The sequence below is a fragment of the Hippocampus guttulatus genome, chromosome 11 (genome assembly GCF_054856545.1).
Source record: "Hippocampus guttulatus isolate MCC_2025c chromosome 11, RoL_Hgut_1.0, whole genome shotgun sequence".
In the NCBI taxonomy this organism is placed as follows: Eukaryota; Metazoa; Chordata; class Actinopteri; order Syngnathiformes; family Syngnathidae; genus Hippocampus; species Hippocampus guttulatus.
The window spans coordinates 20,779,659-20,801,481 of NC_141271.1; the positions used below are offsets into that span (position 1 = coordinate 20,779,659).

General features: G+C 46.6%; 4 protein-coding genes across 7 annotated transcripts; 3 read left to right on the forward strand and 1 right to left on the reverse strand.

The window, feature by feature from the left end:
- The first annotated feature begins 473 nt into the window (after positions 1 to 473).
- On the forward strand, positions 474 to 5,560 carry alkbh6 (alkB homolog 6, nucleotide demethylase). Of its 2 annotated transcripts, none has more exons than XM_086122993.1 (3): positions 474 to 562; positions 736 to 1,463; positions 5,466 to 5,560. In XM_086122993.1, exon 2 carries the CDS (start codon positions 741 to 743, stop codon positions 1,455 to 1,457), a length of 717 nt encoding a protein of 238 aa, XP_085979119.1. In that variant the 5' UTR covers positions 474 to 562; positions 736 to 740; the 3' UTR covers positions 1,458 to 1,463; positions 5,466 to 5,560. The 2 variants fall into 2 exon arrangements, with proteins under 2 accessions (XP_085979119.1, XP_085979121.1); XM_086122995.1 differs by having other exon boundaries at positions 492 to 562; positions 739 to 1,463.
- Positions 519 to 20,769, forward strand: pms1 (PMS1 homolog 1, mismatch repair system component). 3 transcript variants are annotated; one of them, XM_086122989.1, is made up of 14 exons: positions 519 to 562; positions 5,466 to 5,560; positions 9,355 to 9,493; positions 9,902 to 10,084; positions 10,575 to 10,677; positions 11,016 to 11,179; positions 13,139 to 13,255; positions 14,941 to 15,063; positions 15,151 to 15,297; positions 15,369 to 16,102; positions 16,915 to 17,385; positions 18,019 to 18,149; positions 19,324 to 19,484; positions 20,170 to 20,769. In XM_086122989.1, exons 3-14 carry the CDS (start codon positions 9,362 to 9,364, stop codon positions 20,419 to 20,421), a joined length of 2,718 nt encoding a protein of 905 aa, XP_085979115.1. In that variant the 5' UTR covers positions 519 to 562; positions 5,466 to 5,560; positions 9,355 to 9,361; the 3' UTR covers positions 20,422 to 20,769. The 3 variants fall into 3 exon arrangements, with proteins under 3 accessions (XP_085979115.1, XP_085979117.1, XP_085979116.1); XM_086122990.1 differs by lacking the exons at positions 519 to 562; positions 5,466 to 5,560 and adding an exon at positions 9,050 to 9,094; XM_086122991.1 differs by lacking the exons at positions 519 to 562; positions 13,139 to 13,255 and having other exon boundaries at positions 4,289 to 5,560.
- Positions 1,475 to 3,921, forward strand: adat3 (adenosine deaminase tRNA specific 3). The gene has a single exon (XM_086122992.1). The coding sequence runs from the start codon at positions 2,913 to 2,915 to the stop codon at positions 3,891 to 3,893; it is 981 nt and encodes a 326-aa protein (XP_085979118.1). The 5' UTR covers positions 1,475 to 2,912; the 3' UTR covers positions 3,894 to 3,921.
- On the reverse strand, positions 4,342 to 8,791 carry ormdl1 (ORMDL sphingolipid biosynthesis regulator 1). The gene is made up of 4 exons (XM_086122996.1): positions 8,643 to 8,791; positions 6,272 to 6,451; positions 5,978 to 6,129; positions 4,342 to 5,789 (listed from the first exon to the last, which is right to left on the reverse strand). Exons 2-4 carry the CDS (start codon positions 6,443 to 6,445, stop codon positions 5,654 to 5,656), a joined length of 462 nt encoding a protein of 153 aa, XP_085979122.1. The 5' UTR covers positions 6,446 to 6,451; positions 8,643 to 8,791; the 3' UTR covers positions 4,342 to 5,653.
- Positions 20,770 to 21,823: the final 1,054 nt, after the last annotated feature.

The window sequence follows — 21,823 nt, forward strand, 5'->3', positions numbered from 1 at the left end:
GGATGAAAAAGCACAGAACAGTATACCATATACATGAAATTTACATGTTGGAAACACGTAACAGTATACTAATTTACCAAATAGTACAGACAGTGCCAGGGTTTATACATACATTAAAATACATTAAGGCAGAGTATTTTTCTTAAATATGTTTGATTAGGGTGTTTTAGGCAGTGTCCCATGTCAAGTCAAGTCAACTGTATATATAGAGCACTTTCAAACAGCCATCGCTGCATACAAAGTGCTGTACGTGGAGCAATTTAACATATACAATAAACATGTAAATAATTCCGTAAAAATACACGGAACATCTTAAACAAGGAAGGATTCCTAAATTACACAAATAATAAATTGAAAAATACAGTAATGCACACCATAAACCTAAAATGCATCTTTCGCTTTTAACACGAAAACGTTGAGAGAAGTAGTCGTGGAGGACGGAAGGTTCCTGTTACGTTATTTCCGTTTAGAGGGGACGCTTTAGTCTGCTGCACCAAGTCGTCACCACGAGAGTTAATGGACTCCTTTTACACTCGAGGATCGAAGTATTGATGTTCTAAAGGTAAAGATGATTATTCATTCATCCTCTTTTAGCAATGCAACGTTGTGGTGATATATTTTGTGCAACGGTGTGGTGAAGTCTTGGGTTTGTTCTTCGTGTTCACGCGTAGCAGCGTCCTCTCGTTCTCCAATTGAGTTTATATCCCACATTTTTCCATATAATTTTCCCTCAAGGAGACATGGAACACCCGCCATGTATTTCCGAGGAATTGCGGCAATTTGTCGTGCGTGGCGCTCCACCCACAGTCTATTACATCCCAGCATTCATATCTGACGAAGAGGAGAAATACCTCCTGCAGCAGGTCTATCAGTCCCCTAAACCCAAGTGGACTCAGTTGTCCGGCAGGAGGCTGCAGAACTGGGGAGGCTTGCCACATCCCAAAGGCATGCTGGAGGAGAGAATGCCCGGCTGGCTTCACGCGTACTGCCAGAAAATTTCCTCCCACGGGGCGTTCGATGGGAAAACGGCCAACCACGTGCTGGTGAACGAGTACAAACCGGGAGAGGGGATTATGCCCCACGAGGACGGACCCCTGTACCACCCGACTGTCACCACTGTCACCCTGGGCTCACACGCCCTCCTGGACTTTTACACGCCCGTCGGCCGGTTGGAGGGTGACAATGATGACACGGTTGCTGCATTGGAGGAGGACCGGCATCTTTTCTCGTTGCTCTTGAGGCCACGCAGCTTGTTGGTGCTGCAGGACGATGCTTACAGGAAGCTTCTCCACGGCATTGGAGCACGCACGCTGGACGCTCTGACAAGCAAGGTGTTGAACTTGCACGCCGCCGAGGCCAAACCCGGCGAAACGCTCACTCGGGGAACCAGAGTGTCGCTGACCATTCGGCACGTGCCCAAAGTCTTGAAGACCAAGCTTCTTCTCGGGAGGAAATGAGTGGGGGTGGGTGGCTGTTGATTAACCCAGTGTTTCTCAACCTTTACGGATCCAAGACACATAGTTTACATTTAGGAAACACAGCACACCACCAAATAAACACAGTGGATTAGATCTCACGACACAACGTGATGCGGTTCGTGGTAAGGGAATAAGAAAACCTTTATTAGTCTCGCAATGGAGAAATTCCCAATTCACAGCAGCAAAGTTATGAAAGGAAGAAGTAGAACAACAAAATATAGGAGCTGCCGGAAAGGCAGCCACTCTCGCGGCGCCATTTTGAAGTCAAAATAACACAACACAACACATAGGACACAGACCGTCGTGCAATCTTCACCACTTTTCTGCATACACTTTGTTGTCTGAAGCAGTCATAGATGAAAGAGGAGAGGATCAAAGTGTCCTTTCACCAGTGGGCCAGAGACGTCATGCTGAAAATGTGCACACGTCTGCTACACTGGAGTAGTCCTCTTAGGTTTCGGATCAGATTGACCCATAGTAAACATTAATAATCAAAGAAAATGTTTTCAATAAAACTTCTTTTAATACCCTTTTTTTTCTTATCTTTTTAAATGTACTTTTGAAAATTATATATATTTTATGATGACTAAACATGAACACATTTGAATAAATAAATGGGACCGAATGCAAATGTCAGTGTGAACATGTCTTTCTGTGTGAATGCCAGACGAGCTACATTTTCATTTTGAACAGAACGTTGAATTAACGCTGTAAGTGGGAAATTTAACGAGCTCGTCAATCTTTCTTGAGCTGCCTATTTCTGCAAATGTGTCTGAGCGGGTTTTCGAATGTTGCAAAATTGCGAACGACGCAATATGCATGATACTGTCCGCACACGGTTTTCCAACCCATGATGTGGATTCTAGGCTGGGTGAAGATCCTCCATTTTCACGCAACTTATGCTTTGAGATGTCATTGTACCCTGCAACAGATACAAGACACCCTGTACTCGATTTAGCAAAGCAACCCCGGAAGGTAAGCGCATCTCCTCTGTTATTTGTAGCGGGTCTTGTGTACATATGCCCAGGCAAAATTGTTAGCGGTGAAAATTTGTTTGTATCATGTTGCTAAATTGTTGTCTTGAATTTCTGTGGAGTCCAAGCAAAGCTTAAGACGAATAACGTCATTCTAGAGCGTAAAGTGCTGGCTGACATCAGAGAGCTTGGTCCCTGTTATGTTCTGGGGTTGCTCTGCTACATCTGAATGAATTACACGTACCTACTGTGGAACAGCAAAGGCTTGGTTATATTCTGGGGCTGCTTTGCTACATCCGGCACACGGGTCCGCTTTGATGATATGTCATGACACTGAAAACGTCACATAGAATTTTTATATCAATGAATTGAGAATAGAATCGAGACGGTCCAACTGCCGTGTGCAGGACACTAACTTTGCTGTGAATCCCATCCGACAGGAGAACTTTTTTTTTTTTAAATGGAACCAGCAAGTAAGCGGCGGAAAGGCGCGGCATGTGACCCCGATTCTTGGACGCCGTACCCAGTCCTTTCGGATGAGCAGATGCATGCCGTAGAGCTGGTTGACGTCTTTGCCGCCCCTATCCTCGACAAGCGAGCAACATCCCGACTGATCGGAGAGCTCAACAACCGCTACCCCTTGACAGGCCTGCAGCACGTCAAGAGGGTTCGTCCCACCAAGGCAGAGGAGGGCCGCCCTCACTCCCTGGAGATCCTCCTGTGTCCCGTCAGTAAAGTTCCAAACTTTGATCTGGTCTCGTTGAGTCTTGGATGCGATGGGTTGGGCAAACCCTTCGTTGTCAAGGTACCCGTGCGCCCCGCTTTAACCAGACCCCAATTTGAGCTGGCAAGCAAGCACTGGCCCACCTCCTTCCACGAAGACAAGCAGGTGACCCACGCCCTCCGAGGAGAGTCCTTCAGCCCGGCTCAGAAAGCCCTGATGCACACATACATGTCGGTGGCTTTGTCTGCCGCCCAAGCAGGGAAGGCCTTGAGGTTGGAGGCCGTGGGGGCTGTAGCCGTGGACCCGATCTCTGAGAGAATCGTGGCAGTGGGCCACGATTGTCGAGGGCGACATCCGCTATATCACGCTGTCATGGTGTGCATTGACTTGGTGGCCCGAGGGCAAGGTGGCGGCCACTACAGGTTGGACGCGTACCCTGCTTGCCGCTCGATTCCGACATCCCTCTCTGAATTGGCGCAGAAGCCGTACATCTGCACTGGGTACGACCTGTACGTGACCAGAGAGCCGTGCGTCATGTGCGCTATGGCGCTGGTCCACTCGCGGATCGGTCGCGTGTTCTACGGCTCGACTTTTGCTGACGGAGCCCTGGGGACTAAGTATAAAATCCATACGCTGAGAAACCTGAACCATCACTTTGAGGTTTACAAAGGAGTCATGAGACGACAGTGCGAGGAGCTCAACGGTGTGCCTCTTTGAAAAGTATCTCTTATTACTTTTATATGAAAATTTTAATAAATCTGTTTAAAACATTCATTGCAGATGTGTTTTTCATGTGGAGGTTGAAAATACTGGTTCGTCTTGTGATTTCAACATACGCGGAGGGGGGCTCTGTTTTAGCAAAGCAGCCCCAAAGGACAACCAAACTTTCTGACACCGGATTGGTCTGAAGATTTCGTTGTAACTTGTATGGAAATATTTCTGAGTCAGTTTGAATTCGAATTTCTAACGCTGAACTTTATTCTAAATACTGAAGGTGAAAATACCCCCACCCCCTCCAAAAAAAATGCTGTGAAATATGGGGGCTGCTTTGCTACATCTGGCACGGCTGTCTTGAAACTGTGCAGGGTAAAAGTAGTCCAACGAGATGATAAAAACAAGGTCGTATATCTTTTAAAGATGGGCCACACATAGAACAAGTGTTGGATCCCGTGGAAAGGTAAAAACAATTTAATAGGATCCAAGAAATTTGACTTGCCTCCATCAAAATGATCAGGCATTTCCCTCACTTCCACAAGACCGTTTTACACCACTAAAACATTTCACATTCACAAAAGAAATGCACAAAACACCTGCCTCATGATTGACTTAAACTATTCATAGAATATAGTTATACACACACACACGCACATCCATTTTAATTGTAAATAAGGGGAGGGTTTCATTCAATTGCTCAATGGGAAATCATTTGACAGCCTTTAGGAAATCAGTGTACCAATAACAGAGCCACGGGCTGCTCGGGAAGTAAACATTTTTTGTTTTGTTGGGAACAAAAATACGTTTTGGGCATTGCTGTGGCTAAAACAAAGAAGCAACCATCTTAGCTGTTAGTGTCAGCATGTGAATTCACATCAGAGAATAAACAAAACAATCAAAAGCCTCACTGACACCTGGGCCAGCCCGGGTCAGACCAGACTGAAAACGCATCACTAACCCTCCTGTTACATACAGCATTAGTGTTTGTGGGTCAATTTGACCCAAGGAATGTTTCATCATACAAGAATGCATATATGTTGATTACATAAATGTAACGTTGTTGTGAAACTAAAGTGATTCATCAGGAACAGAAAAAAACATTTTAAAATCCGGGTCAGTTTGACCCCAGGGATTTTGAATGATCAAGAAATGTGTCAGAAATTTGCATGTCGTTTCCACTTATTTAAAAATGTAACAATTTAACACAGGTCAATTTGGCGTTAAAACACAATAGCCTCCTTTTGCATTTGTTCCCCTTGAACAGTGTGAAAATGCATCTGTGTCAATTTGACGCGGGGGAAGTTGAATTCATGACAAAAGTGTCTAGAACGCTCAATTTGAAATATCTCAATAACTCTACTGGCAAATATATGAAATGAAACATTCATTGTCAATGCTGATTAGTGGGTCACTTTTTGGGTCACCAGCTCACATTTACCTATCCAGAAAAGTCTCAAAACCTCCTCGCCTCCAAATCGGAGTAAACGTGACCTCATCATTCATTATCTTAACTTGCAAATGTCTGATCAGTAATACCTGTTCACTGATTTTTTTTTTTCCATGTAAATTTTTCAGAAATTTCCAAGGCGGGTCAGTTGGACCCATATCATAACAGGAGGGTTCAACATTCACACAAGTTCCAAATGTACACGGCATCCAGTCTTGAAAAGGTATTTCTCTCACTGATCTTTGCGCCACCGATTGTATATCACACAACGGAAAACAATGCGAGTGGAACGTGGTGGGAGGGCGTCTAGAAGGACTCAGTATTTGTTAATCCCAAAGACCCTCACGCCGTGCAGTTGCGGGAGCTTCGGGATGAGCACGCTGAGCAGCGAGGCCGTGTTGATCAAGAAGTGTGTTGCGTCGTATTTGGTGTAGAAACTCGCCAGGAAATAACTGTGGAGCAAAACAACCCCCACACACCCCCCCCCCCCCAAAAAAAACAGTAAGCAAGCTGTGCATGTGTGAAGTATGATGACTTGCCATCAGTGTTGGGAGTCAAGGCATTTGAGTCACCGTCAATTCAAATCATTGCCAATATTTGATTCTCAACATTGATTGAATGCTCACACACATTCGCTTACAGGATGATGGGGGAAATGGTGAAGAACTTTCTGGAAGACGTGAACTGAACGCCGTAATCGAGCTGTTCCCAATGCGTGAGGAGTCTGGCCTTGCCTTGATCGGGGGTCTCAAAAGGTGTCCCTTTCACCGCGTGCATGAACACGTACATCCCCTGCGGGGAAAACAATACCACGGACACAGTTGGGGAACCGCTGCAGTTAACATTAGGGCAAAATGGAGATCGACCGTCATGTATGCCACTGTACTGGAAAAAAACACAACACTGTAATAACGGCAAGCTGTGTTCTACTCGCCAAGTTGTGGATGAGGTTTGTGAGGGTCCACACCAGCGGCACGCTGAAGAACGGAATGCTCAGAAGCACAACGTGAAGGATTCCCACGCCGAGCGCATAGGTCAGCCAGATGCCGCGACTGTTCATGACCCGCGTGTTGGGGTTCACCTCGCTATGTGCCACACCCACATTCATTCTGGTCTGGAAGATAGAAATAAAAATAGAGTTCCACTTAACGGGGGAGTCAACCCCAGAATTTTCTTTACAATATGTTCCATCCACCTCCGCTAGTCTTGACACGGCATTCTGATTAAGATTGCATTTGTGCAACATGAGTTAAGCAGAAAAAGTGACCCGCGTTGAGCCATCTGAGAAGGAAGGCGTTTTGTCACTTTCTGTCGACTGAAAATGACATCACACTTTCTCAGGGCTCAGGTAACGATTAATCACGGCTCACTACAGACTGAAAATTAATCAGGATGTCGTGTTGAGACCCATGGGGGCACAGAACATATTATGGCCAAGAAAATTTTGGGGGTTGACAGCCCCTTTAATTGCCACACAATGGAGGGCTTCCCGTCAATTTCAAGACTTCTTCACGTGTTCCGGTATGTTAGACATGTCCAGCAATTTCGTGTTGATCGGTGAAACTGGAATGAGGGACTATTTTTTTCCCAACTTTTCAATTTCTGAAGTAATTTGACCAGAGTGATTCCAAACACAGGACACCGGGGACCCTACTTGGATTTCAAGACACACAAATAGTACTAAGAATTGCTAGACTGTACCTTTGCCCCCTGGACCTAAATGTGACACCAAGAAAATATATTAGCCAATCTTGGTGAACTTTGTTCCCTGGCCCGCTTTCAGCTTCCAGCATGGATGAATGCTTGCACTGTTTCCAACACCACAAAGTAGAAGAGTGATCTTCCCCTTGGACGTTAATAATGTGAAATTTGAGGTTGTTGTTTTTGGTGAGAGTTTTCTTAAATATCCTGTTGTGTTTGTTTATTTTGCATTCCAAAAATAGTCCATTTGACCCACAATCTAAAAAATGATAAATAAAGGATGAATACAAGTAAGCGGGCCTGTAGTTGACTGGTTAGCACGTCAGCCTCATAGTGCAGAGGTGCAGGGTTCGATTCCGGCTCCAGCCTTCCTGTGTGGAGTTTGCGTGTTCTCCCATGTCTATGTGGGTTTTCTCCCACATTCCAAAAACATGTCTGGCAGGTTATTGGAACACTCTAAATTGTCCCTCGGTGTGGGTGTGAGTGTGAGTGCGGATGGTTGTTCGTCTCTGTGTCCCCCGCCTACTGCCCGAAGACAGCTGGGATAGGCTCCAGCACGCTTCGCGACCCTTGTGAGGGTAAGCAGATCAGAAGATGGGTGGTTGGATGGATAAAATACAAGTGTGATCTGGTTTTTATAGCTTTGTTTGTTTCTTTGGTTAAGAAAAAAAATGTTACTAGGTCAATGTGATTTGCTGCATGTCATCAGAAAAGAAAAAATAAATAAAACGAGGCCTGCTGAAGAAATTTAGAACACATTTTCTAAATGTTTAAACTTGAAAAGGGGTTCATTTGACCCACAATGTAAAAGCTGGGTTACATTGGGGGTGAACCCCCCCACGGCTTATATTGAGACAATATAAAATGTGATATTTATTTATTTATTTTAAATAACCACTGTCAATCGAAGGGCTAATCACTTTTCACACCTATAGCCAATTACGAGTCTTCAATGAACATGCAAAAACAAATTCGAACCGAGGACCTCTCAAATGTACAAACCACTCGTCAAACTTTCCGCTGTTTTTAAATTTATTTTAAATATATAATGCATGCTCTTTGAGATAATCAGTTTTTATAAGGCAAAAATGAAATTTAAAAATACTTTAAGCAACAACGCCAAAAAATAAGTGTTCGCACACATTCTTGTCCACAAATAGACTCCAAGCCAACTCGTCGGGGCAACAGATGTCAGATAAGATCGGTGCAGCTGGTGGACACCACCGTGTCGTTTCTAACTGACAAAACCGGAAAAACAACTGAAATCTAAGCCAAATAGTTACTTTTCAATGTTACTGATTGGAAATCTAAGTCTCGTGCGGTGTGTTTCACATCTAGCAATGGAGTTTTGTAGCAGATGGCGTAGAATAAATTGTTAATAGCACTGCGACCTTATCCATATTTGTATTTATATTGCACTTAATTGAACGGTGTTTGTTTTTTTTCTTCTTCTTACTTCTTTCTACCCACAATCTTGCTGCTGTAGACTGTAAATTTGCCCAGTGTGGGACAAATAAAGGATATCTTAATCTTAATGTGCGAGAAAAATTATCTACAAATTCGATTATGGAGAAGGTGGTCGGCAAATCCCCCCGGAGACTTACAGGTTACAGCAGCGAGTCGTGGAAGTGCGTGGAGAGCCGATCTGCTGCGGAGAGAAAGAGAAAACAACCTTGTTGTTGTTTATGTGCTCCACTTAGCCGACGGCGACGGGCGCAGTGAGAAAAGCGGAAGTAGGCGATAGTGGACTGGGTCTCATCGCCAATATCTGTCAGGTAGTTTTGTAAGGTTACATTGAGGGCAATAGCGTGTGGTTGTTTTCAATTCACGTGTACACTCTTTTTAAATTTCAAAAAGTATCGAAACTCGTTTGGGATTATCTTCAGTATTAACGGCGAAAGAAGACGAAATAGATACGGTGGTGTGCCTGGCAGATTAAAATTAGGGCAAATAACATCGCTTTACTTGCCGAGCTCTCACTTCCAGCCAATCAGACGTTAGTAGGCCGGACGGGAAATAGTTGCCTTCGGTGTTTACGACACGGTCGCGGGACGAGGCAAGTTCACACATCGAATACAGTTTATTATTATTATAATTGAGATACAGCATTCACCTTTGCTATGAACGTGTAAATCTCTCCGTGTGGGTATTCATTAATTCATTAGTCGCTTGTAAACAGACTCGCTAACTACCCTTACCAGTCGAGATCGTCGAAGGGGCGTCAGAAAGTGACGTCACTTTCGCGACCCTATGAGTCCTTCCTCTCGCCGCAATTCAGGAGTATTTCCACGTCCTTCGTTTGTTTTTGTTTTTCAGCTCCGTCATGAAGCAGCTGCCCGCAGACACCGTGCGGCTGTTGTCCAGCTCACAGGTCATCACTTCGATGACTAATGTCGTGAAAGAGCTACTTGAAAATGCACTCGATGCTGGGGCTTCCACCATTGACGTCAAACTGGTACAGCTGACATCATTGTCGCTCCTATTTCATCAATGGGCACGAAAGACCCCCGTCCATGTGTGAAATTACATATACCAAGGCAATCGTCTGTTTCCCCAAACTATGTCTGCGAACGTCATCTTGTAAATTGTGTGTCAAATGAGTCAACTTTAGTAGGGTTCGTATCTTAGTTATTGATTGGGAGGTCAGTAAGGCTGGGCCTTTGAATTAATAAGGGCAGTGGTTCAAGGTATCCACATGCTAAGTGCCAAGTGTATGAAGTGCTGCCTCCATTAAGTGAAAATGTTTTTATTGTTTAGCGCAAGTAGAAGTAACTTACCTCCTTGCGAACACCTTTTCTCCATCCCTGGTTGTCCTGGTAACAAAAGCCATAACAAAACTCTTCTCTTTCATTTACTACTGCAGGAGAACTACGGCCTGGATCGGATCGAGGTCCGGGACAACGGCTGCGGAATTAAGGCCTCCGCCGCTCCCGTCATGGCCATCCGCCATTTCACCTCCAAGATCCACAGCCACGAGGACCTGGAGCTCCTCCAGACGTACGGCTTCAGGGGCGAAGCGCTCAGCTCCGTCTGCGCCGTGGCGGAGGTTAGTCCCAGCTGTCACACGCCACTTAGTCACTGGCTTTTAATTTACATACTGTTGGTTGTGATAAAGGCTGTCGCTATCGAATATTTTAAAAATCTATTGATTAATGAAATAACGGGATGACATTTTTTGTGTATTATAAAACTATGTTTTACTTGACGGCTGTTTATCAAGCAACTGTTATCATTTATTTTGTATTGTTAATGATTAAAAAATCAACGAAACAATAATTAAGCAATGTCACATGAGCGGGAATGATGTCATGCTCAACAACCTTTTTGAAATTCATTCAGTGACTGGTTTGGTCATTATTTTCCCAAAGTAAACGCAGGCGCTTGCTTCATGTCTTATTTTGATTAAACAAAAGATAATCAGTCTGCTTTCATGAAGGACCCAAAGAAAAAGAAACCCCCAAATGCTCGTCTGTGTGAATATCGGTGTGACTTGCTTGTTTATACAGTATGTGTGCTATTTTATTATTTTTCTCCAGGTGGCCATCACCACCAAGACCGAGGACGATGACATCAGCACCCAGTACACGCTTAACGCCCAAGGGAGCATCGTATCTCAGAAGCCGACTCACTTAGGCCAAGGCAAGGCTTCGTTAATGTTTGTTGTAAGCAGCAGAATCAAAGAATTACATTTTTACCACATCAAGTAACATTTTTTTCCCCAAGTATGTGAGTTACATCCTCTCATAGCTCCATTTGTTAGGATAATGAATATATATTGATGTTTGCCCCATCGTGCAATGCAAAAACCCAAGCCGACCAAGCCGCATCGGCGACTTCTGGGTTTTTATCGCATTTTAAAAACGTTCCTTAGTGTCTGAATGACTCAATTAGCCATGTATGAAAGCATTTAAAAGCACATTGTTTTCAGTGACGCGTCTCCTATATTGAATGACAAATATGGTTGTCACGTCTTACAGGTACAACGGTTAGCGTACTGAAACTTTTCAAGAATCTTCCCGTGAGACGGCAATACTACTCGTCAGCTAAGAGATGCAAAGATGAGGTGAAAAAAATCCAGGACCTGTTGATGGCCTACGCCATTATCAAACCCCAAGTGAGACTCACACTCGCTCACAATAAGGTAAGCCTTCCTCTTTTAGGACCCCTTTAACACAGTGGAAGAAGAAAGGTTGGCATACCACTGTCATCCGTATGTTCGCTATATTATTTATTTTTGAAGTCAATGTTCAATTTAGAATCTGCTGTTTTGAACTTTAAAATTTTAGCATCAAGAGCTAAAATGTTTCCTTCATATGTATTCCGTCGTCACAAAAATGCCAGAATGGGCGTTTTTGGTGTACCAAAGAACCAAATGGCACAAGACAAAACAGCAACTACACGTGTTGTGAGTGCGTACAGCCACAAGGTGTCCTCAGCAGCTTTCTCAGGGTTTCCATTGCGTGCACTGAAAATAGGATTGGCAATTTGCGATTATGTCACAAAATACTCACAGGATCAACTGCATATGTTCCTTCTTCTTTACCCGTGTGAGGGAAATGTATCTTGAAACTGCCCCTCATTTTATTGAGGAATCGGATGATTCGAAGACGTATCAATCAAGCGGGCAACATTTTGGAGCCTTTGGTGCGAATAAAATTGACCCCGTTTACAAGTTTGATGTCGCTCTTCAGTGTGAATGTTTCACACGATGTATTAGCGAGTTGATTTCATCATGAGATATAAAGAGTGTTTTATTTTTATTTTTTTTCCTTCATTTCTCACACTTTTGGATCATGCCCCAGGGTCATTCTGACCCGGAAACATCACAGCTGTCTTATCACCAGTTGATGTGCACAAGAGTAGTTTTGCTTTTGCGCCAACCTATTAAAAATAAAAAGCCGTCATGTGGGGCCATCTTTAGTCTTTCTACAAGATGAGCTCAATCGGCCGTGCAAGTATTGAGCAAGTGGACGTCTCTCGTAGCCTTTCTCACTGCCGCTAATCACAGCTGTCAGGTGCTCCGAACACAAATATGAGTGACTGTGAACTCGGATTTAGCTGATTATGATGCTTGAGTAAGTTGCTGAAGTCAGCAGCAGTTTGTGTTTCAGGCCGCCGCGTGCGTATGCGTGCGTGCAGGCTATGTGGGTCAGCCAGAGGGCACGACGCCACTGTATATGGCGTTCCTAGAAATCCGTTTCAAGGTTGTTAACGGTGAGAAATGAACGGCCCCATTTTGTACATTCAGCTCTCGCTTGCCCCTATCCTTTACAACGAGCTCTGCGAGTCGAGCCCGCGTGTCGTGTTTCGCAGCTTCTTTACGAGCTGTTTACAGCAGCGATCCCTTTTCGTGCGCTAACTGTACGTCACATAACTTGATGCGTGCCGATCACGGAGCGGGAGGAGTTCGAAAAGCAATATAAAACTCGGTCATCTAAAATAATAAGAATAATCATCAAATCGTTGCTCATGAAATTTGATGTCAAAGAGCGAGTGCTTAGTTTGCTTTTTATGAAGTTTCTGTGTTGTGTCATTTTTGGCTTGGGTTGTGCTTATTACCTTTTGACAAAGACTAAAACATAAGAAGTATTATTTAATCATAAAAATATAATTTGGGGGTGGGGGGTCAGTTTGACCCAATGTATGTATAATCATCCAAACGTTTCAGAAAATGAAGCGGTACATGATGAATCCTGTAAAACTTGCTATAAAATGGTCAGTTCCATTAAGAGAGTTTATGTTATGCATTAAATTGACTGGCATTAATATTAAGAAAAAGATACAATCTGGGGCATTGTATAATTGTCCAAAAGTGTAAGGAAATGAAAAAAAATCACAGTAAACATTGAACATTTCATGTCCGTTCAACCAGTTAATATGTCAAATGAACCATTTTTATAATAACCGTTGACTTCAGTTCTCTACCCCCCCACACCCCCCCCAAAAAACCAACATTTTGAACTAACTGCCACGTAACAGGAGGCTTCAAGCTGAATGACTTTTATGCTAATGATGCCAGGCAAGATTTGTAGTTTGAGTTACCGTCTTCATGAACGTGAACGTTAACGGTGTATGTAACATGGCTGTCGCGTTGCTGCAGGTGGTGGTCTGGCAGAAGGCCAAGGCGGCCGACCACAGGACCGCCCTCCTTGCCACCTTGGGCTCCGCGACGCTTGCTAACCTGCTCCCATGCCACCATTGTCAAGAGCAAGCGGAGGTTCGTTCCTCAACGCCAAGCGGTCTCTTTCATCAAGGCTATTAATGCTCCGAAATGACATTGTCATTGTCATGGGCACTGAAATAGTGCCAACCTGACAAGAATGGCAGGTGTAAATTTGAGCGCGACCGGTTGTTTGCCTATATCAGGGGTGGGCAAAGCCTGTGCATCGCTGCAGATGGGTTGTGATCAGACCAGTAGAAGTAGAGCGATACAGAGGTACTATACTAGGTGGTCGAAAAGATTGCCCCGCCCCCCCGTGTTCTGCAACTTCAAGTCAATGCGCCACCTGGCGGTGAAATGCCTGTCATTACAAGTCCAATTGAAATGAATGCAATCATTCACATCGAACCTTAATTGCGGACCAACCTTCGGCGGGCCGGATTAAAAAGACCAACGGGCCGGATTCGGCCCGCGGGCCGTAGTTTGCCCACCACTGGCCTACATGTTCCCCTGAAAATTGGCTGGGCGACCAATCAAGGGTGTGTACCACCTCTCGTCCAAACACAGCTGGCAATAGACTCCAGTTCCCCGGTTAAAGCCACGTTCTATAGAAGATGGATGGGTGTCTCCTTTTAAAAGAATCTACATTGTACGCGACGGTGAGCTAATAGCCGCGAAGCACTGGTCTCTAGCCAGAAAATGTGTTCACTTGGTCACCGGCCAACTTTTCTCTTGCAGTTCTTTCCTGATGAAGAGTGAGCTTTTTTTTTTTTTTTTTTTAAAGCTAAGCTTTGTTGTGCTGATGGTAATTGAATTATGGTTTGAGCGGTCACTTTTCTGCTCGGTCACGGTAGGTGCCATGCGGTTTGGTAGCTCACAACTAATCCGCCGTGACGGATGTAGAGCAGCACCTTTTCACCTTGTTTCCCTCATTTTTCTCGTTTGCTTGTTGTTGATTTGTCGCCGCAGCCGGTTACGAGATCGACCTTTCGTCTTGTCCTACGAGCCCGACTCCCCGAAGCAATGGAAGTGTTTTTTCTCCCATTTGAGATCGACGGGAGCCGAGTTGACACCTCGGGGGGAGAATTGGAACCAAACGCGAGCGCTGCATTTCCACGCGTTTACTTCTACTTTCAGCCCTTCGAGGGCAAGGAGTCGCCATTTGTGTTGCCATAAAGCGACCGTAATGAGCACAAACGGGGAGAAACACATGTGGCCCGAAAGGAAAGAGCGGCTCGTTTATTGACGTCTTTTAGCGAGCGTTGCGAATAATGAGCCCGAAGCCATGTGGAGGCGAGCGGGGGGGGAAAAAAAAAGCATGGCGCTTTGCCACCTGGAATCGATACGTTAATAGCGATCGTAATGTCTTACAAGCTTACTTCCGTGATGGACTTTTTAGTAGGATTGTTTGTCCACTGATCAGTTTTAGCTGTTGAAAACAACTGCAGGCAAAATGATCATGCCTCCGTCAGTGTATACATTTTGCCAAGTGAAAATGTTTCTAGCACAGTAAAAATTCAAGTTTTTTTTTGTTTTTTTTTTTGGGTGGGGGTTGCAAGAGGTGTTGGATGTGTTTAATTTTCAGTGGGGTTCGAATTCCCGGTCTTGTCTTTTTGAGGAGGTCTTGGCCGTTTAAAATGTGATCAGTTGTATAACACAAAGTAAAGTCCTTCGTAGCAACCGTGACTTGCTTTGGTCGTGTTGTGAATTCCATCTTGTTTTTTTTTTTTTTTTTTTTCCAGATTTTTCTCGAGGGTTTTTTCCCTAAACCAGGCGCCGATGTCTCTTCAACGAGCACTTCTGTTCCAGACAAAACATTCATATTTGTCAACAATCGGCCCATCCACCACAAGGACATCATGAAGGTGTGCTTCCTTCCGCTTGCAAACGCGCCGTGCTCGGAGTGCTGGTCGTTTGAAAATGTTTGGTTTCCGTTTCTGACCCGCCGCCAGTTACTTCGTCAACACTACGCCGCGCAGTATGCGGACGAGTCGGCGCAGAACCGCTACCCCATCCTCATGCTTCAAATCACCGTTTCACCCTCTGCGGTGGATGTCAATCTGACCCCTGACAAGACGCAGGTTCTCCTCCACAACAAGGTATTTACGGCGGCTCGAATGCAGACAAATCCGAACGTTCTGATCGCTCTCAGTTCTCTCTTTGCTTTTAGGAAGCCTTGTTTACCGCACTGGAAGCTCTGCTGGTCTCTCTCTACGGGTATCGGCCCGCTCGCGACTCCACAACGGAACGGCTGGGCCCCGATGCCTCATTTTCACCATCCTGGAATACCGACGCTGGAAAAGCGGAGGATGAGATCAGCGCAATAAAGGACCTTTCGGGATTTCTCACCCTCAAAGAACAGTCAGACGGCGCAGTGCGCGACAATCCGCCACCAAGCAGACAGACCTCGAAAAGCAGCTCTTCGTCCTCGGCGGCGGAAGACTGGATTGTCGATCGGATGCCCGCTGCCCCGGAGTCGAACTTCTCTCTCGGTGATGATGAAAGTGTACGCTTGCCAAGCGAACTGCCCGCAAAATTCAAAGACCAAGAAGCGCACATATCCGCCGAGGACTGGAGCAAAGGCACTGCCCTAACGGACCCGGTATCAGGACAGCCCCCGCAGCCCGTCGCAATCCATCACGGCGCCGCGCCGGGTCGCTCCGCTGCCGACGAGATTGAGACGAACAAAAGGACAGTCAACGTTATCACGGAAAAGCGTACGGCTCTGACCGCCTTTGACCTGATCAGCAACCGGACGATGAGAGCGCCACTATCGCCGGTCGCTTTATTCGAGAAGGAAGCCCGCGTCCAGGTTCTCGGGGAGAAACCGACCGCCAGCCTACAGGAGATCAGCAACGCCGTTCATGACAGGTGGAAAAATCTCAGTGAGGAAGACCGCAAGAAGTAAGTTTTAGTCTCTTATCACCTTTGATGTTGTTGTTGTTTTTTCTCGATACGGTAAGTGCCAGATTCAGAGTGAGTCAGGAGGTTGTTTTTGGTATGCCGCCACCGTATCACCTGAAAGACAAATGTGCTGTTTCCCGGTTCTCGCCGTTGTTTTCGTTCATCGGAAATCACATCCACACTTACTTCACCAGCACTCAGGGGAGTGACACAAAGTTGGCTAGTCAGGAACAGATTTGGCAGCGAACAGATGGAGGTAATGAGCGTTAGCGTTTGACCCGTATCGGCCTCCCCTGCGAGGCAAAGGATTTACGTTCATGAAGCTAAGACGGGGATGGAGTCATTTAGTGGGGCAATCAGCAAAACAGAGCTGCTCACAAAATGCCTTCTGATGGCTCTCGTCGACGCGTGTGAATTGTGTGCTGTTTTTCAGATCGGATATTTTGGCGGTGCTACGCACAAAAGCAATAAGGCGGACGTATAAAAACAAAGACAGACAGAACAATAACAAACACAAAAACGGTAAACACGAAAGCCAAAGAATAACTCCTCCGGTCTCTCTGTCTCAACACTCAGCCTGTCGCCTCGCACCGTTGATGAGTCCTTCTGTGTCGGGTTGGTGTCATGATGTCCACGTACGATCAGCATGACGCCAGTTTGACTTGAACTTGGAACAAAAAAAATGCGCATACATGAAAACAGTTATACGAGGGCATCCCAAGGTCAAATGAAGTCACGTTCTCGTGCACTTTAGGTTGGTCACCTTTTGGGAGCAGCTGATGTTTTTCATCAGCGTTATGTGCACTCGACAGGTACGAGGAGAAGGCCAAAAAGCAGCTGGAGCACCACGACCGCACTTGCGCCGCCAAACTGGCCACCGCCGGCGGCGGCGCGAAAGAGCGGCGCGCCTTCTCCGCTCCGGGCCAGAAGCGCAAGGCCCCGTTCTCCAACCAGCAGCTGCTGGACGAGCTCTTCTCGGCGCCGCGGCCGCAGAAGAAGCTCCGGACCCCGAGTCCCAAGCCCTCGCGGCCCCTCCCCTGTTGCATGTCGAGCCTTCGCGCGGGACTCCGGCGCCTCTCGTCGTCCCGGAACACGGCGGCGCCGCGGGGCCCGCGTCTTCTAAACCGGCTGGCCTCTCAGAGCATCTGGGTCATTTTATGCGGTCAGAGGCTCATGTTGTTCAACCCCTTTCGGGTGCGGGAGAGCCTGCTGCTCCGGAGACTCCTGCGGAATCAAATACTTCCAGCCGTCACTCTGCAGAACGCGATACGTGTCACGGAAGGGTAATGGGACACTGGCTTCTCGCTTGCAAACGGCCCATGCTGGCCGCTTATCAACGATGCTTTCAGTGCTGAATTAGAAAAATAATATTCGGGTTCCAGCTCCAGCCGTGGCGGCGGCCGATGCACGGCCACATGCGGCCCGTTCGGTTCTTTTATCCAGCCGGCCAGGCGCTATTAGCAAGAGTTGTGTCGTATTTGTTGCATTGATTTAAAAAATTTTAAATGCTCGTTTCATTTCAATTTTAGATATATTTTATTTTTTTATGTTTAGTCATCGAATTTGATGATTGGTTAATTAATTGGATTTATTATAAATGAGTGTTTGCAAAATAACAGTACCTGCTCATTATATATATATATATATATATATATATTAATTGAATTAATAATAGGCTATGTATTGCATTCACTTTATTTATACATTTTTTTGCCTCATTCCTGAAGTGACTTAGCCCGTTTGTCGATTTTTACAGATAAATGTACAACAAAAGTTTGGTGTAGCGACTCCAAATTTCATTTCAGTAGTGCAATTCCCAAAGTGAAACTTGCACAAAGGAAAACGTTTTGGATGCCAAATGATCGAGCCGCACGTGTACAGACGTCGCTGAATTTCCTCCATTGTCTCTTGTGCAGAAGTTTAGGGGGAAGCGACGCCATGGAGTCTTTGTGCAACATGGAGAAACAGAGGCCGGATGTGAACGGCAGGATGTTCATCTCTGACCCGAGAGTCGTGGCCAACGGATTTCAAGTCAGACTCACGCCAGGTAAACCAAATCGCTAACATGGCAACACCGACTGTGTCCCCCAACCAGGGAGGGAGTAGTGGGGGGGGGGGGGGTAGGCCAGCACATCACAGGGGGTGTGTGGAAACATTTCAGAATCGATTTCCCCGATCGATAACCACCCGTGGCACGGCCGCGTCAAAATCGCAACGGCCGCCTCTCACTGTCTCATTAAAGCTCATGAAAAGTCCAAACTGCTCAAGTGGGTCTTATTTTGATGTTGAATTTGAGCAAAGAAGATGACCGTGCCCCCGAATTAAAGTGTTCGAATTGAAATCAAATGATTCTGATTGACTAATCATTTGTGTTACGTCCAAACTTTTGGAGACTCGTTAACCCGTATGAGTTGAGGGGGTACTTGCGGTCTGACAAAAAAGGTTTACACACGCCAAATAAGCTGGTGAACTTGCCCCTTTCTCCTCGTGGCCATGACAGTGCACGTCTGCGATGATGCGCATCGAGTATGACATGTCATCCTTGTTGAACGCATTCTCATAAAGTGACGCGATGGCAGCCGACAAAACAAACGGTGAGAACCCGATGACCGGGTGTCAATATTGACCATTCGCGTTTCGTAACCTAATAGCCGCTAACGGACTGTTTGGCACCGTTTCTTCTTCATTACCGGGATTATTTCTCAGCTTCCCGTGAATTTGGGCTTGTTTTTGTTGCCGAACAGCTTCGCCGCAGTCCCAAGTTGGCGCCTTGCCCGACGCCGCGACCTTTTCAGCGGGCCCGCGGCCCAGCTTGCAGGTGATGGGAATGGTTGCCCTTTGAAAGAATTTGAGGAATTTTCATTGGTCACTGCCAGCCCCCAGTGGGTGCGTTGCCTCAGTCTGACACGGGGTGCGTGCGTGTAAAATCTTGGAAAGTCGCCGCTCTTTTCTTGGCCCGTGGCATCCGAGCCTTGTGTCGGAAATACACTTTTGCATGATTTGTGATATTTCCTCTTTCAATGACAGGCCCTATTTTTTTCCGACTTCCTTTCGGTCTTCGGGGGCTTCTATTAGTCATTAAACACTCCATTTGGCCCTCTGTCGTTTAACTTGGCCACCGGCCAAATGGGAAATCACAATATTTATTTATGATTATTTCCTGGAGATGGAATCTTCGTCTGCAAGTATATGAATCCTCGCTTTCTGCTTGTCTTGGCCAGGCGGCGCGTCGGCCCAGAGACATCTGGAAGTGACGGCGCTGGCCGACTGCGTACCTTTCCTCGGTGTGGAGGACCTCGGGGAAATCATGACGGCGGTTCTTCGCAGGGAGGCCAAAACTGTGCAGGAGTGTCGCCCGCTCAAAGTGTCCAACTTCCTCCAAGTGAGTGATAAAGCGGGGGGGGGGGGGGGGGGGGGGGGCATTCAAAATCAAAGTGTAACGCGGCGGATTCGTTCCGGAGCTGAGATGAAAATCCGCAATATAGAGAGATCGTGTGCGGTGGTGCCTCGACATGGGAGTTTAATGCAAAGCCATTCTTGTTTGTATGTTTAGTTTTTTTAACAATTAAGAGTAAGCAAAAAATCACAAATTCTACGGTCTCTCGATATCCCCGATTCTCCCCAACCTTTGTGGTCGTCACGGGCGAGTTGAAACAAGTACATGCTGTTTGTGAACCGGCAACCTTTTTTTTTTTTTTTCATTGCCAATAAATTGCCCGTTTTGAAGCAACGGTAGTGACAACAAAGACAATCGATCGGCAAGCGGCGCGCATATTTGCACCGCGCCTGTCTAACGGTGTACCTCCGCTCAGCAAAAGCCCAAAAACAAAATAAGAACTCGGTCTGTCTCTGTGCGGCGCGGTACCGGTCCACGGACCGGTGCTTGGGGACCACTCGCCTCGGGTATTGCGGGTGGGTCTGGAGCGTAGGCATCCACTCTAAGCAGAAGATCTCCCAGAAAAGCGATTAGATACGGCCGGTCGGGCCAGTGCACGCAAACGTTGACATCGCACGGGTGCACATCGTTGCCTTCCCGTGCGAGTCATCGACCGCCTTCGTATGCGCAGAGCGAAGCCGTGCGACTCGCCCGTCAGATGCCGGCGCATCTAACCAGGGAGGATGCGGAGGACATCCTGAGGCGGATGCAACAGCAACTTGGTGAGAGCGAGCGCACCTGTTTCCACGGAAGGCCTTTCCTCCAGCCGCTGTGCGACGTCCCTCAGACGGAGCGCGAGGCCAAAGCTCTCGTTCAAACCTTTGGCACGATGAAAGGCCAACTCCGACAGAAGGATTTTGCTTCCGCGGCCGACCTAATCTGAACAGTAAGACTCGGACGCATCACCGTGTCACACTTTTTTCCGACGGTAGTTTCCCTGGAATCGCTTCTAAGGATGTGGCAAATCCAGCGGCATCGTTTGGTGAACCATCTCCTGTTCCATTTTGAAAGCAACGCGGTACATTGAGTTGGTCCCTCCCCCGAAAAATTATCTGCCATTCATCAAGTCGATTCCTGCCAGTCGCGAATAGTGATGGACACGAACGAATAATGGCTCTCGTGCGAGTACTTGAGCAGATGGATGCTCACGTGTGATGTTACTTAAATACCGAAGAATATTGTTACATGCTGAATTCAATAAAGCTGCGGCACGTGAAGTAGCCAAAAAGAGGCCGCTTGATGAGGTGCGCCTCTTCTTTCTCGTCCGTCAAACGCATGGAAGCAACTCGACGGATGGAATCGCGGAGATATCGACGCAGTCAAGATAATCTTCATCCCCCGCTTCTTGGGGGCCGATTAGCGGCAAGGGCTCCCAGTTTGATTCCATCCATCCGCAATCCGAATATCACACTTCTGAAATCACACATTTGCTCCAATGACCTTTGCTAGCGTCAGAATGAAATGTTAAGAATTAGCGATGTTTGAGTCCACTTCTTTTCAGACCAAAACCAGTGCGAGGATTTGCTCTTTGAGTGGCGATACCCCTCGTACGAGAATTTCACTTCGCCCAATGACAAAAAATGTGAACAAAGCCCTTTCCTCCTGGCGCAGCTGCTGATGATTCGATGATGTGTCAAACGGCCGCAGTGAAGCTACTGCCAAATAGGACTCCCCCCCCCCCCCCCTTCGAAGTATCGGTGGCTTGTATCGGTAGCCTCCACGATCAGTGCTCCCCACTTTCTTTCTATAAATATCTGCCAGCTCTTTCCCAATTTGTCCGTTGCAGTTGGCTTATTTGCATCAAATAAAAAGAAAAGAACAGCAGCAACAACGAAGAAAAAAAAAAAAAAGGGATTCAACCAAGCCTGCTGCACTGATTGTCACTGAGACGGGCGCGCATGACTTGAAAATGCCCGTACAGAAATAATCTGCCCCGAGGGGAAAAAGTGCAATCCGATCGCTGATAATATTACGATAATATTATAGTTAGGCCGGCGAAAGGTCAAAGCTCACCACGCGTCTTGTTTTACGTGAGCGAAGCCCCCTTCCATATGGCTTCGGCATTGCTGCAAGCAACGGAAAGGGGCCGGCTCGTCGCTTCGCTGCTGCGCCGTTGCCTTGCGCGAAACGCTTGTAAACGCGCGCCTGAGTTTCCCGTGTCAGCAAATGTATGCAGCAGCAGCGGAATCCGCTCCGTACGCGCTCGCCTTATCACCCGAGGGCCATATTCGAGTAATTGGGGAGGATTAAAAGGTCAGCGGGAGCTGCCTTAGGCCAGCTGTCTT